The sequence below is a fragment of the Neopelma chrysocephalum genome, unplaced genomic scaffold, assembly GCF_003984885.1.
Source record: "Neopelma chrysocephalum unplaced genomic scaffold, ASM398488v2 Primary Assembly neopelma1_67, whole genome shotgun sequence".
NCBI classification, from domain to species: Eukaryota; Metazoa; Chordata; class Aves; order Passeriformes; family Pipridae; genus Neopelma; species Neopelma chrysocephalum.
In genome coordinates, this window is record NW_020897726.1 from 4,513,184 (window position 1) to 4,527,038 (window position 13,855).

At 38.4% G+C, this 13,855-nt stretch overlaps 1 protein-coding gene across 3 annotated transcripts in view; it reads right to left on the reverse strand.

The window, feature by feature from the left end:
* Nucleotides 1–13,855, reverse strand: part of ICA1 (islet cell autoantigen 1) — a 71,696-nt gene that overhangs the window by 24,405 nt on the left and 33,436 nt on the right. For all 3 annotated transcript variants that reach the window (XM_027684758.1, XM_027684757.1, XM_027684756.1), the window contains 2 exons: nt 1,017–1,142; nt 732–830 (listed from right to left, as the gene is read on the reverse strand). In XM_027684758.1, coding sequence (XP_027540559.1) covers nt 732–830; nt 1,017–1,142 — 225 coding nt within the window. The remainder of the gene's footprint in view (nt 1–731; nt 831–1,016; nt 1,143–13,855) is intronic.

Genomic DNA, 13,855 nt, shown 5'->3' on the forward strand with positions numbered 1-13,855 from the left:
ATACATCTATGAGGAAGGTTCACAGAGTTTTCCACTGTTTTTCCATTCCTCTAGTGAACCTCGAATTGCAACACATAAAGCAACTTCATATGCAGGGACAGGCCTGACCAGGAAAATACACAATGCTTAGTGGTTATTATTAGATACTTCACAAAACTCTGATCTCAGACTTCCATCAGATATTGCACATATGCCATATTCAAAGATTACAAAGGATCAGCAAATACCACTAGTCAAGCAAAACAGTATTTCCCAGTAAAGGGTTCAAAAGTGAGTAAACTATGGGAACCCTGAGCATCCACTTACTCATATTCAGTCCAATAATATGTTCTTTAAGAGTGTGAGATTTTAAAAACAGATGCAAAGGCAAAATAGTATTAATTCATTTGTAGGATTCTGGAGAACAACATAAACCCCTAATTCTGCTGGATTTTACAATTCCTTAGGAAAAATCAAACACAATCCCACAGCATTTAAAACACATAATTAAGTGCAGCCCTTAATAAATGTCTCCCTTTGAAATATTCCTTCATCACCGCACTTTACATGCAGTTTTTGAACCTACTAGTCAAAAGGACATTAAACAGAAAAATTGTAATTAAATGAACAGACAAGACAGGGATAAACTTGTCAGACAAGATATGAACACAATATCAATATGTGCTTCCTACATCCTTGTATGATCTTATTTGTTATCATGGGGCAAACATACATATCTACATATTCCTTACCTTTAACATAGTGAATTCATATGGCTGATAACCTTTGAAACTTTCATGGATGGCTGCCATCGTGTGTGAAGTTTTTTCCCAAAAATGAAGCAGTGTTGTCTGTAAGGTAGGATAAAATTTCAATGCAATGTTAACTTTAATATAAATCTGGTTTTGGTGCAAATTTCACATTTTCCCTCCAATAATAGTTACATATTCTTACAGTTGAATATTGCCATGGTAACTTCTTAAAAAAAACATAGTAACAGGATCTTTCTTTTGCAGGTCATAATTTTCCTTGGATACCTGATATGTTGTTAACACATGAGAAAGGAGGTTGCATCTGCTCGCTCCCAAAAGATCCACTTTTTGACAGACATCAGTCTTCAGTTTGTCAAAGTTGAGTTTTGCATGTCGCACTTGTGCTTGAACCTGCAAACAAAGGGACAATTTTTTATGTAGTGAATTTTTTCTCCATTTTTAATGAAAGAGCAAGCTAATACAACTTTTAAGGGAATCAGATAACTGAACAGACTCAATTACACCTTGTATTTTCATCAATCCCACTGAAATTAAGATATGGCAGGCTGATATATGCTAAAATATGACTCTTACTATCTTCTATGTTATTACTTTTTGTCATATATTCAGTGAAGAAATGTTGTTTTCTACCTCCTGTTTGTATGATGGATATTAGTATAAAATATATACTAAGAACACTTAGAAAATGTATTCTTATAGGTATTTCAAGAAATACTGATACAAAGCCTGATAAACAAAACCAGGACTAAAAGTTTACTGCATAACAGACAGGTGCACAATCAGAGACATCTCTATGTACCTACAGTAAGAGACAAATTACAGTGACAAACCTTAAAGTCTACCTGCAACTCTTGTTGATGATATAGCACTTCAATATCTTTGAACTGTTACAAAAATTTCACTCATTAAAGATTTCCTTCTAAAATGGGAGTGCCTTTCCTGTTTATTCCTATCAGAAAAATATCAAGTCCCCTTTTCTTAGGAACTAACAATTTCAGTTTCGAAGGGGTTTAGTTTTTCAAATTGTTTTTCTACTACCTGTTAAGTATATACACATGTACTTTAAGAACATGTGTAATACCCTGTTACACAAACTGTACATGCTTGACAACAATACTGATCATGATCAGGTATCAGGGTAGAAAGTTGATGTAGGTGTTTTGTACCCAGGATTCCCCATTTTTATGACAGCTATGTACGCTACCTGAATACTATATTAACAAACGAAATTTGTTTAAACTCTGTAAACAAATTTTGTTATAGTTTTCTTCCAAGGAAATGGGAAACAATCAAACCACAAAACATTATGAATGTCCTATAACTTTTTCACAGTTACAACAAAATGTTTACCCCCAAAATAAAATGTTTCACAGTGGAAAGAAACTATTGATTGCAAATTACACATTTCCTTTCCTTTCCTGGCCCAACTCTCAGAGTAAACTCATTTCATTCAGAATATGCAGACTCAGTCAAGGATTTGACAAACTTGTACGCTCCTGATCTTCAGAACCGAATCTGGAACTTCGCAGCAAGTGCCTGTACTCCCTGTGCAGTAAGAACAAAAGCCTATCTCATAACGCAGTCTGAAATGTTATGGTCACCATATTTCTAATCTTATTTTCCCAAACTCACTTCGAGTATATGAGACCTCCAACCAGGCAGAAAACCAGCCAAAGATCTGCATCACAAATTCATTACATGACCTATTCATAAAAATTGTGGGACTCTTGGGTTGCTAGATAAGTGGCAAGTTTATTTCACTGATCAGGTTGGCTTTGCATAAGCAATATTGCACATCGGCCTGATCTGTTCATAAGGAAGAAACTATCACAATTCAAAATTTCTCATAAATGCAGAATCTTACAGGTGAGATTTTAATTGTAGAAAAGAATGATGCCCAGCAAAAAAAAAACCAACTTTTTTTTTTTTTAATAAATAGCAGTGCTACTCTACCTTTACAAAAGAGCTTTGTGGTTAGTGCATTTGTCTAGATGAGGAAGTCTTCCAGGATAACTCCACATATTACACAAAACAATCAAGGAAAAAATCTTGAGTTCTAGTAGTAACAACTACATCTCAAAGTTCTAACCTGATCCAGTCCTCTAACTACACAATTACAACATCTCACTCATGACTTGTTTTGTTGCTTTTGCATGTTGAAGAGTTCCAAAAAAAGAGGGGTGTCCAGAGATGGGAGAGTTCTTGGTTAGTTAGGAGATGCTTTGGTGAGGTCGAGACAGATTTAAATTCCCTCAGGAAGAAGGAAATTGCTCCCATGGGTTCCACTTCTTAGGCAAACATGACATATGCTAAGCTATGATATAAAAAGCCAGGAGCAGCTACTGCCAAGATATCTCCCTAGAAAGTATGATGTTTTGTGAAAAACCTTACCCAGCTGGAACTATAGTGGTATGAGCTGAGGCTGCCTCTTAATTTTTGATCCTTGAGGAATGCTACACTACTTTTAGCCTGTGCGCAAGCAAGGCACCATGTTATTGATGCCAGGATCGCCACCAACGCAGAGTTGTCTAGTCAAAACAGCAGGTGGAACAAGAGCTTATGGGCCTCCAAAATTAAGCAGCAATGGAGGAAGACGGGAGCAGTGGCAGAAGGAGTGCAGAAGCTTTATCCAGTGCCGGATAAACACATTGGTCCTGCTAGGTTCTCAAATCCCTTATTTGCTTTAGCTGCAAGTGTCTGAGAGCAGCAATTTACAATTTCAGTCTAAAAAGGAGAGTTGTGAAGAAAATCATGGGCCTGTGCAAAAAGCAACTTTTAACTGAAATCTAAATATGAGATTACCTGCAGCTTTTGCCAGAAAGAATTGCTACAACAGGTAGGGATTTAAGTAAGAGATGTTGTAGGGCTTTGAAAAAACTAATCTCACTTATAGCCATGAAAATCCACAGAAATTCAACTGATGTCAATGGAAACGTCACATATAAAACTATATTTCACAATGGTGCAGCTGAGATCAAAATCCCTTTCGTACTCAGCATATCACAGCACTGGTGAAAGCACAGTAAGAACAGCTGTGGCTTGGTAAAGTCCAAGTAAGCAAAGAATGTTAGTTCTGGGGAATATAAATACTCTGTCAGAGATGGTGAGCCACAAGGAAAAAAAAAGTACTAGTAAATGTAGTTATTAATTCCTACAATTGCCAGTCTGCACTGCACAAGATTTATACAACAGACTGGGTCTACCTCACGTTTCCAACTCCTTAAAAAAGGAGAAAAAAGACCATAAAATAAAAACACCTATAAAGTTCGAGTTGTCTTCCTGCACACATTCTTCAGGGACATTTAGCATGGAAAAATGTCAGCATTTATCTTAACTGCACACGTAATTAGTGTCTCTTTTAAGAGATAGAGCATTCATAAAGAGAAAGAGGTGACCCACAACACAATGTGGAATACAAACCCATATGTTTGTCATGCTCATACAGATGATTCAAAATACTTAATGCTGTATTACCCAATGTCACACATTTCTCTTGCCAACCATTAAATATGCAATACTATGGGACCTATTAACTGAAGGATGCTCTTGGCTTTTTTCCATATACTGAGAGTTTATTGAGCAGAAGTAGTCTTCTTTTTTTCAGCAGCAGTGCAGGACAACCAAGAAGGAGCACCGTGTACTACATCAGCATGACCTTTTGCCTTTCACCTGTGCCAATAAATGCATTTTCAATTCAAATTATTATTAGACATCTTTTAAGACTACTTGTGGCTTCAGGAATTAGGTATAAAATCTTGATGCTTACAAAGCATAATCTACTTAATACCACACAAGTTATCAGAATGAACCTTTGGTTTTCCACTCAAGGGAAAGCTGATATAATACATACTAATCTTCTCCTTTCTCTGCAATTACTCCCTAAGACATGAGAAACAGGACCTCATTGTGGTCTAAATTTTTATTCATATATTTAAGTTCATTAAAGCTGAACACACAAAATTTCTTGAAAATCCTGGTCTGAAAACCAACAGGATTTTACTGACTGTAAGAGAACTGCCCTGATCCAAACAAAACTTGAACATTTTATGATGAAAGAGCTTCTAAGCATCTGAATCTGTAGGTGCTAGATGTGAGGTTTATGCTATACAAGAAAATCTTACGGTACCATTGACATAAAAAAGATTATTACTCTTTGTCTTTTTCTAAGCAGCAACCTGCTTTTAATTTCCCAATGCAAACATCTAAGTACAATATTGATGGAGAGTACATATGAAAACAAATTTGGAAAGCAATATCTTATTAAATCAATAGCTTGACAAATTATCAGATGTCAGATAAAATTGAAATAATTACGAAAGAATATATAAGTAAGCAAATAAATGCTAAAATCCTAAATTCTGGGGGCTCAAAAGTCAGACTCTAGAATGTTTGATTGTAAGAGCAAATATTTGCTAACACAGGTTCCTAGACAGAATGAGTCAGGTTGGAAGGGATCACAGTGGATCGTATGGTCCAACCTCCCTGCTCAATCAGGCCATCCTAGAGCACAGGGCACAGAATTGTGTTCAGACAGTTCTGGAACATCTCCAGTGAGGGAGACTCCACAACCTCTCTGGACAATCTGTTCCAGTGCTCGGTCACCTGCACAGTAAAGAAGTTCTTCCTCATATGCAGGTGGAACTTCCTGTGCATCAGTTTCTGCCTGTTCCCTCTTGTCCTATTGCTTGGCACCACTGGGAAGAGTCTGGCTTGATCCTCTTGACACTTTCCCTTCAGATACTTATAGACATTGATGAGGTCCCCTCTCAGTCATCTCTTCTTGAGACTAAACAGGGTCAAATCTCCCAGTCTATTCTCGTAAGAGGATCTTTGTAGCCCTCCAGTGGACCCACTCCAGGAGTTCCATGTCTCTCTTGTACTGAGGAGCCCAGAACTGGACACAGCACTCCAAGTGCAGCCTCATTAGGATGCAGGATCACCTCCCTCGACCTGTTGGCAATGCTCTTCCTAATGTACACCAGAATACCATTGGCCTTGGCCACGAAGGCACACTGCTGGCTCATGGACAGCTTGTTGTCCACTGGGTCCCCACGTCCTTCTCCACAGAGCTGCCTTCTAGCAGGTATGCTGGAAACCTATATTCAAACAGAAAAATCCTAATCTTCAAGCATGCTAACAGAAAAACAAAATAGTATTTAGATCCAGTTAAAAAACCTATTCAGTATGTTCAGTTACTAAAATACAGATTTGTCGTGTATTTTCAAGGAATCTTTATGTCCTCTACAGTATATCTGTGTTATTACTTTCTTTTAGTCTCCTATAAAATGCAAAATTTATTTTCAGCAGTAGCCTAGTTTCAGGGATGATTCAGCTAGTGAAGCATCATCTCTAAAATTAACTTATGTCAGATAAATGCACTAACTCACTTTACATACAGTATATTTTTGTCTCAGCATTTCCAGCATAGAAGCAGAAACAAATGCTTTCAGTCTAATTTGTCACCCAACCTCTCACTTACTTGATCTGAAAAGCATGCACAGTGTGTGTACAGGCTGGAAGGAGGAGGGTAAGGAAATCAAGAGGGAAAAATGCCTGGACTATAGCAAATCTTCCTGTTAGGGGCTCTGGGTAAACTCTACCAGCAGATGGAATCAGCACAAATCTCTGCATTAAATAAGCATAGCACCTTCTGGCATACCTGATCGTTGTAAAGACTACATGAAAATGAAGTCAAACTCAAGTAGGCTGTAGTTTGAGGAGCAAGTATTTAGCGTAGAGCGCATTTTACAGTATTTCTACATATAGCATTGAAAGCATGAAACTGTAGTAACTTCACAGCTTGAGTGGTGTTTTGACAAGGAGTGCTCATTACACTTTTACACAAGCATATCTAAGTCCTTATTGATTTATTTTCCCCCTTTTTTTTTTAATTCAAGATTGATGATGCATAGTCAGAGAACAAGAAAAGGTAGTGTTTTGTACAAAATAATGCCTGCAACTAAACTTTTCCATGTGTAACGTAAGGACTTCCAACATCTTGCACAGTATGAAACCTGATTTCAGTGTATGGTATTTTCTACATTCAGTGTATCGTATGTTCTACATTTTGCAGACTATGCTTTAACTCAACTGTTCCCTTGGGTTGGAATAGTATTTATTGCATTCATTAATCTCTGCTCCATCAATTTGCAGGAATAACACATAAGAACAAGGGTTAAAGAAGAGGTGGCATACTTCTGTTCATCTGCTTCAGGTCTGGTTATTAAATTCTTCATTTATGATCTGATGAGAAACACTGGTAAAAATTAATTTTAGGAGATGAAATTTATAAAGTGAGCCATGCCAAGCTAAAAAGGAAAACTACCTGGACAGTATAAACAGATCCAAATAATATTTTTTAAGTCTGAAACCCAGCAGATGTACATCACATTGCTCAAGAAATGAAACTGTTCTTGAGATTTGAATTAAGATAACCTTAGTGCATGTCCTGGTTAGAACGGCTGGGACCAATTCATCCCTGGATGGGTGTAACCCAAAACTGTGTATTCTATAGCCTCCATGCCATTTCCCAAAAACTGCTGTCAGTAGAGGCCTGCAAGGTGGGAAGATGTTCCTGTACCCTTTTATGGAATTCCCCGCTCTGATATCCTTATATGGAATTCCCCGCTCTGATAAGAGGGACTGAGCATCCACATGCCCTTTTATGGAAATTCCCTACTCTGAGGGAGGGACTGAGCACTCCCGCCTGAACTGGAGAGTATATAACTGGGAGTTTCAGAGCCTTGGGGCTCTCTCTCGTGGGACCCAGAGGAAGACAGCAGACCACCGCTGCTCCCAACCAGGCTGAGACCACCACCCTCAACTGGACTGCAATCACCACTTCTGACCAGACTGCAGCAGCTCTCCCACCAGCAGGTTTATTCCCTCTCCCTTTGCTTTGGACTCGGGGGGGTGGGCCAAGGTACACCACTTTTGTTCATACCCCAGGGTGCTGGGTTTGTACATTTGGGTTTTGTGGATTAAAACCAGTTGTCTGTCTGTATAATTGTACTTATTGCATTATTTTAATAAATTGTTATTCTGACTTATAAATCTCTCTTTTGAATTGAGTTCATTTTGCCTTGCTGGTTAACTTTTAAACCAGCACAGTGCAGAATAAGTTCCAATAATACATTTCTTAAATTTGCCATTTTGGACTTAATTATGAATGTCTGTGCTTGTGCAAACATCCCCATGCACCTCGCTCTATTAAGCTTGATTAAGCAAATTTCAAGTCATGCTGCAATTCACATAAAGGACTTAATTACCATTAAATGTCTACCAGTCTCACTCTGAAAATCCACCTTCTAGTGGAAGGTGTCTCTGCCCATGGCAGGGGGTTGATGATCTTTAAGGTCCCTTCCAACTGTTCCATGATCCTATGAAAACTGTCTGCCTTTCTGTCACAGAAGAACAATTGATAGGACTGCTTTGAATAAGAAGTTATGTCTGAATGAGGACAGGAGAAACCTGCTGTACAGACTGCCACCTTCTTTTTTTCCTGTGCAAACCTAGCAGAGTGGAGCTGCCACCTGTGACTCAGATATCCAGTTGCTACAGCAGTACAAGCAAATAACACTTTGAAACGGCTGTTGAAAATATGTCCTGTTTTGATGTAGCTTAAATGTATTGGCAAATTCATATAGATAGGTGAAAACTGAATTAGATGTCTTAGGCCAGTTGCATTGCAAGAGATGAAGATTCTGGAAGGGAAAACGATACAATTTTCTGATATCCCAAAGTGGTATTATATACCAACTTCAACCAGGCAAATCTATCACAAGATACAAGATAGCACAAAGTCATTTCAGCCATAAAGACAATTTTTCTAATGGCTGAAACATTAATGGTGAGAAACAAATAAAATATTCAATTGACACACAGAGATATCCAACATAATCCAATGAAATCAATACCTACTCAAATAATTGAAAATACCCACTAGCAAATTACCTGCCATAATTATCCAGAGATTTTAGATTTACTTGTTCATGACAGTCCTGGAACTCCGTGGAAGTAACAGAAGATAGAAAGTGAGTACTAAAGTACACAAAGGAAAATAAAGGAAAAAAAAAAAGGCAGAAGCAATACTATACTGCCCCATAACAGAATACAGACAAATGCAGCTTAATATGGATTAGTATAACAGTGCCTGCATCTCACTGTATTTACTGAGACCAGAACAATCATGTTTCTCTGCCAGACAACTCTAAGTGAAACATTAACTGTCTACAGAAAGAATGACCATAAAGTCAGTATACATTGATAAAAAGATTTTTTCATTTAACAACATTTTTTTTTCTAGTCAGAACCATCAAATCTCCATGATTTAAGCATGTATTTTGCTCTCCTTACCCCACGATGAAGGGGTGTAGAGAAAAGAACTAGTAAAAAGTCACATTATAACCAAAATGTCATTCCCCCAAACCCAGCAGCTTTCATACCAGCTTCATCACTCAAACCTGCAACAATTTATCTACTTTCACAATCCTACCATATTTGAATTCACACAATAGAAAATTACACTCAGTTTTCCTTCTCAAATAAAAAAAAAAGGTTCAGTCAAAAACGGGATTTTTCATCTATCTCTGCAATCACTATTAAATAATAGTTGTAATAGTTCTAATTCCCACACAAGAATTAGAACACAAGAACAATAGCTTCTGATGATAATTCACGTTTTCATTTGAATATCTGACTATTTCCTTAGATTTCAATAGTATTGTTCATTACTATTTAACATTTGTATTACAGGAGTTCCTGAAGTTTCAATGAGACCTCAAAACCAAAAAGCCCTGAATAGAGGGTTGCCTCTAGAGTTACAGAATACTTAAGCACAAGCTCAAGTGTTTGAAGAAGAGGGATCTTAAATTAAGATTGCACAGGGAAAACAAGCCCTTACTGAGTATCTACACAGGTGAGTGACTCTTGACCCTGTGATAGTGGAGTCTAACCCACCAGAATATTATAACATTATAGCAGTCACTTGTTCCATTTTGCAAAATACACCAACTAAAGATCCCTGTCTTGCAAACATGTCTGTGAACAGCCTGCACCATTCTGCCAGTTGTGTGGTGCAGATCCCTTAAAACCCCCTTGTGCTGTACACACATGTAGCTTGATACGGTTTGAAACTGGCTCCCTGCCAAGTCCCCAAACCTCACCACAAGACTCCCCCTCCCACCAAACCAAGGGAGAAGAGGGAAAAAAAACCCAAGAGAGCCAAAACGAGAGAGAAACGGCTAAAGCAATATAAATATATTTACACTTATATTACAGTTATATACCACAAAAATATATATATATATATAATTTCCAAAGGAAAAGGGAAAGGGAAGGGGGGAAGGGAAAAAAGGAACAAAACCAAAATAAAATATACATGATCAATAGCCCAAGACCTAGCAACTAAAAGAATTAGCAAAAGAATATCTTACTACTCTCCTAGGGACAACAGAAAGTCGCGCTGGAACGACCATCCGCAACCTCCGCCTCCCAAGATCAGCAAGGCCTTACCAGAGCTCTCTCCCCAACCCAACAGACTCAACAGCAGGGAAACCTGAACCTCCAAAGCCACCAGAAGGAAAAAGGGCGAAGGCCTTTCTTCCTTTCTTCTCATACCTTGGCTTATGTAAAAATCGTAGGGAATACCGGGTAAATCCGGGCACTTCCTTGGTTACAAACTGGTCACCAAGGAAGGCCCAGACTAAACTACCACACAGCTTTACTATAGTTTTCTATTTCAACAGCTACCAGCTAAAGAAACATTAGAGCTGCCACTGGGTGTCTGGATATAACACATTCAAGCAAACTTCAGCTGTGTTCTTGTTTTGAGTTTGATAGGCTTCGAAGTTTTCCTTCTTATTATAGTAATTTATCATTAAAATATATGCTTAGTGGCATGAAAATAAAATTGAACTCTTCTACATAAAATTCCAAGTCTTGTGAGGTGCAATTTTTTCAATTTTGCAGGGGTAAGGCCACAGGATTTTAAACTACTCTCTCCCTTTTCCTTCTGTTCCCCTCAGGAAAGACTAATACAAATGCTATAGACTGGAGAATATTTGCATATCAGGAAAGGAAAGGATAACAGAACTAAATTTCACACGGACACTTTATACTGACATATGATAGCTCTGATATAAGGCACAGCTCTAAATTAGTATGCAGCATGCAACTGATAGTGCAACGGAATTATTCCTATTAATTTCATGGAGCTAGAAAAAGAATGATTTTTGTGTTCTATTCCCATTTCTGCCTGTGATACTGTATTATGCTATAGAACAACTGGGGGGGTTAATTATTTTTTCATCAGAAAAGTGATCATAACCAGATAGCTCTTGCTTCTGCCTCTAACATGCCCTCTTTAAGTACTGGAAGGTTGCTATAAGGCTTCCCTGGAGCCTTCTCTTCCCCAGACTGAACAAGTCTCTTCCCCAGACTGAACAACCCCAACTCTCCCAGTCTGTCTTCATAGGAGAGGTGTTGCAATCCTCTGATCATCTTTGTGGCCCTTCCCTGGACTCACTCCAACAGGTCTGCATCCTTGTTGTGCTGGGGGCCTCAGAGGTGGACACAATACTCCAGGAATGGGCTCATCAGAGAGAAGTAGAGGGGCAGAATCTCCTCTCTTGACCCAATGGCCACGCTGCTTTTGATGCAGCCCAGGACACAACTGGCTTTCTGGGAGCTCACATTGCAAGCGTATGTCCAGCCTCTCATCCACCAGCACACCCATGTCCTTCCCTTTGTGGCTGCTCTCAACCCATTTTCTGCCCAGTTTGTATTTGTGCTTGGGGTTGCCCCGACCCAGGTACAGGACCTTGCACTTGGTCTTGTTGAACTTCACGAGTATATTTGTTTTTTATTAAGTTTTCATGGTTTTAAAAACATATCAGATGTCATTAGCTGTAGCTGAACTACTACTTTCAGAAATATTGCAATTTTTGATACTCCAGGAAGCACCAAAAAAGATGCCATATTTTCTCAGATTTTGTGATTTTCAGCATGTCCTAACAGGACATAGTCCATTTCAGCAGTTCTTTTAGGACAGCCATTATGACTCCCATAGTAATCTTCAAAATTTTCATTACCATTTTGGTTCAGATTTTGCCAGAATTTGTCTCTGTGCACTCACTTACCCCCTTGGTCATTTATACCTGATCCGGCTTTGGGAAGCTCACCAGGTTTCCTAGAAAAGCATTCCTAGACAGTTGCTACATATTTTGCCAGAGAGTGAAAGGGCAGAATAAATCAGTAGATTAAAATCACAAAATACTACTCCTGCATTTACCCTAAGGCATGCCCTCCATAAAGGTATGCTCAGTGTGCCTAGCTCAGACCTTGACATCTACCTTGTTACCTTGTGATCTGTGTTAGTGGATGGAGATGTAGCCAACACAAACAACTGAGACTAGACTTCAGTTCATATTACCCTAAAAGAGCTCATTTCTCTCCACTGGACTATAAAGGGAACTCCTGTTGATCAGTTTAGGTGGAGACAGCTACACAACACATGCCTGAAGTTATGCTTGATAAATCCTAACCAAATTCGAGGAAAAAAATCTCCTTTATTGCTAATAACAACCACAAGTATTTAAATACGTGCCTTATTTATTATTTGAATTCATTCAGTATAAGCTTCCAAGCCATGATTCTTGATAAACTGCTGATGAGAAGACTGAAGAATCTCAGGAGCTTATGTGTGTGCCATGGTCAAGCCAACTCTTCATCTTCTTTGTTAAATGACAGAAACACCTCATCTTAAGTAGCTTCCCCTACTCCTCACATTACATCTTACTTTTTGATCCTCTCTCTCTATCTAGTTTTTCAGTCCAGAGATGTGGACTGTGATCTGTGCTCGCTCAAACTGCACCAAGAGACACCACTGGCTGACAGCTAAGCCACATCTTTACAGAAGATCTTCACAAAATCTGCTGCAGAAAGCTTTCAACCGTAGTTGCAGAGCTGCAATTAGCAATTTTCTGCCTGAGAGAAAAGAATTAAATATACAAAAAAGATTAAATTGCTATTAAATACACAAAAGAACTCTTTAATCTAGAACTTCAAACAAACACTGTTTTGTTGTTTGTATCTCCAGACAATAAAGATGTAGCCATTGTGCTCAGGATACAAATATATCCCAGACAAAGTACAACGACCAGTCTCTGTTCTCTTCTTTGACCACAGAGCCTCATGCTTTTATTTATTCCTGCATGGGTATCTTTGTCCTAATTTCTAGCTCTGCCATTATCTTCTCAGTACCTTGGGTCTGATGCCTATTTTTTTCTTCCTGTTTGAAATCCATGTCTATGGTCCTGGGTCAAGGAGAATGCCATGTTAAAGAGCAATGTGCTAATGAGCATTGCTGCCTTTGTTTTTTTTCTTTAACAGAAACAGAAAAATCTAAGCTAAGAAAATATGTTGAATTAACTACTACTACTTTTAAATCTCAATAGAGGATTTTTTTCTATAAGATACACAAATATTATATCTACCAAACAGTCAGGTCATGGACACGCACCAGGACTTCCCTAGATTTTAATTTTTTTTCAGTAGAATACGAAATTTGCTTTGTGTCACATTTATGCCACATTTCCCTGTTCAGTTTTTCACTATTTGGCCTGTAAAAATTTTACTGCCTTGAGCCTGTTGGCTTGCATACCACGTAACTCCAGCCTGGCAGTAATGAGTAAGCCATGGTCAGAACTGCTTACTTCATAACCACTGACAGTCAGCAGATGTGAGCAATTCTCCGAACCCTGTGAGGATATAAGGTTATGGCTGGCTTGAATATTCTTGCCTTTTTTTCCCCCCTCCAAAAAACAAAGGTTGGCTGTACCATCTTCTGATATATTCAATGATGGCTATCACAGAAATTGAACAGCTCTCTCTCTCTCCTTTATGCAGACACATAGACATTTATCTTACTCCTTTCTCTCTTTTTTTCTCTACTGCCTCACTTCCTTCCTAACCTTGTGTTTATTCCTGCTGTTTTATAATGTATCTTTTCCAACTCTCTTGTGCCTCTTTAAGGATAGGGAAAAATGAGAACCTCTTCGCACATTATGCATGTGATTCCATAAATATTATACAGGGACATGAAG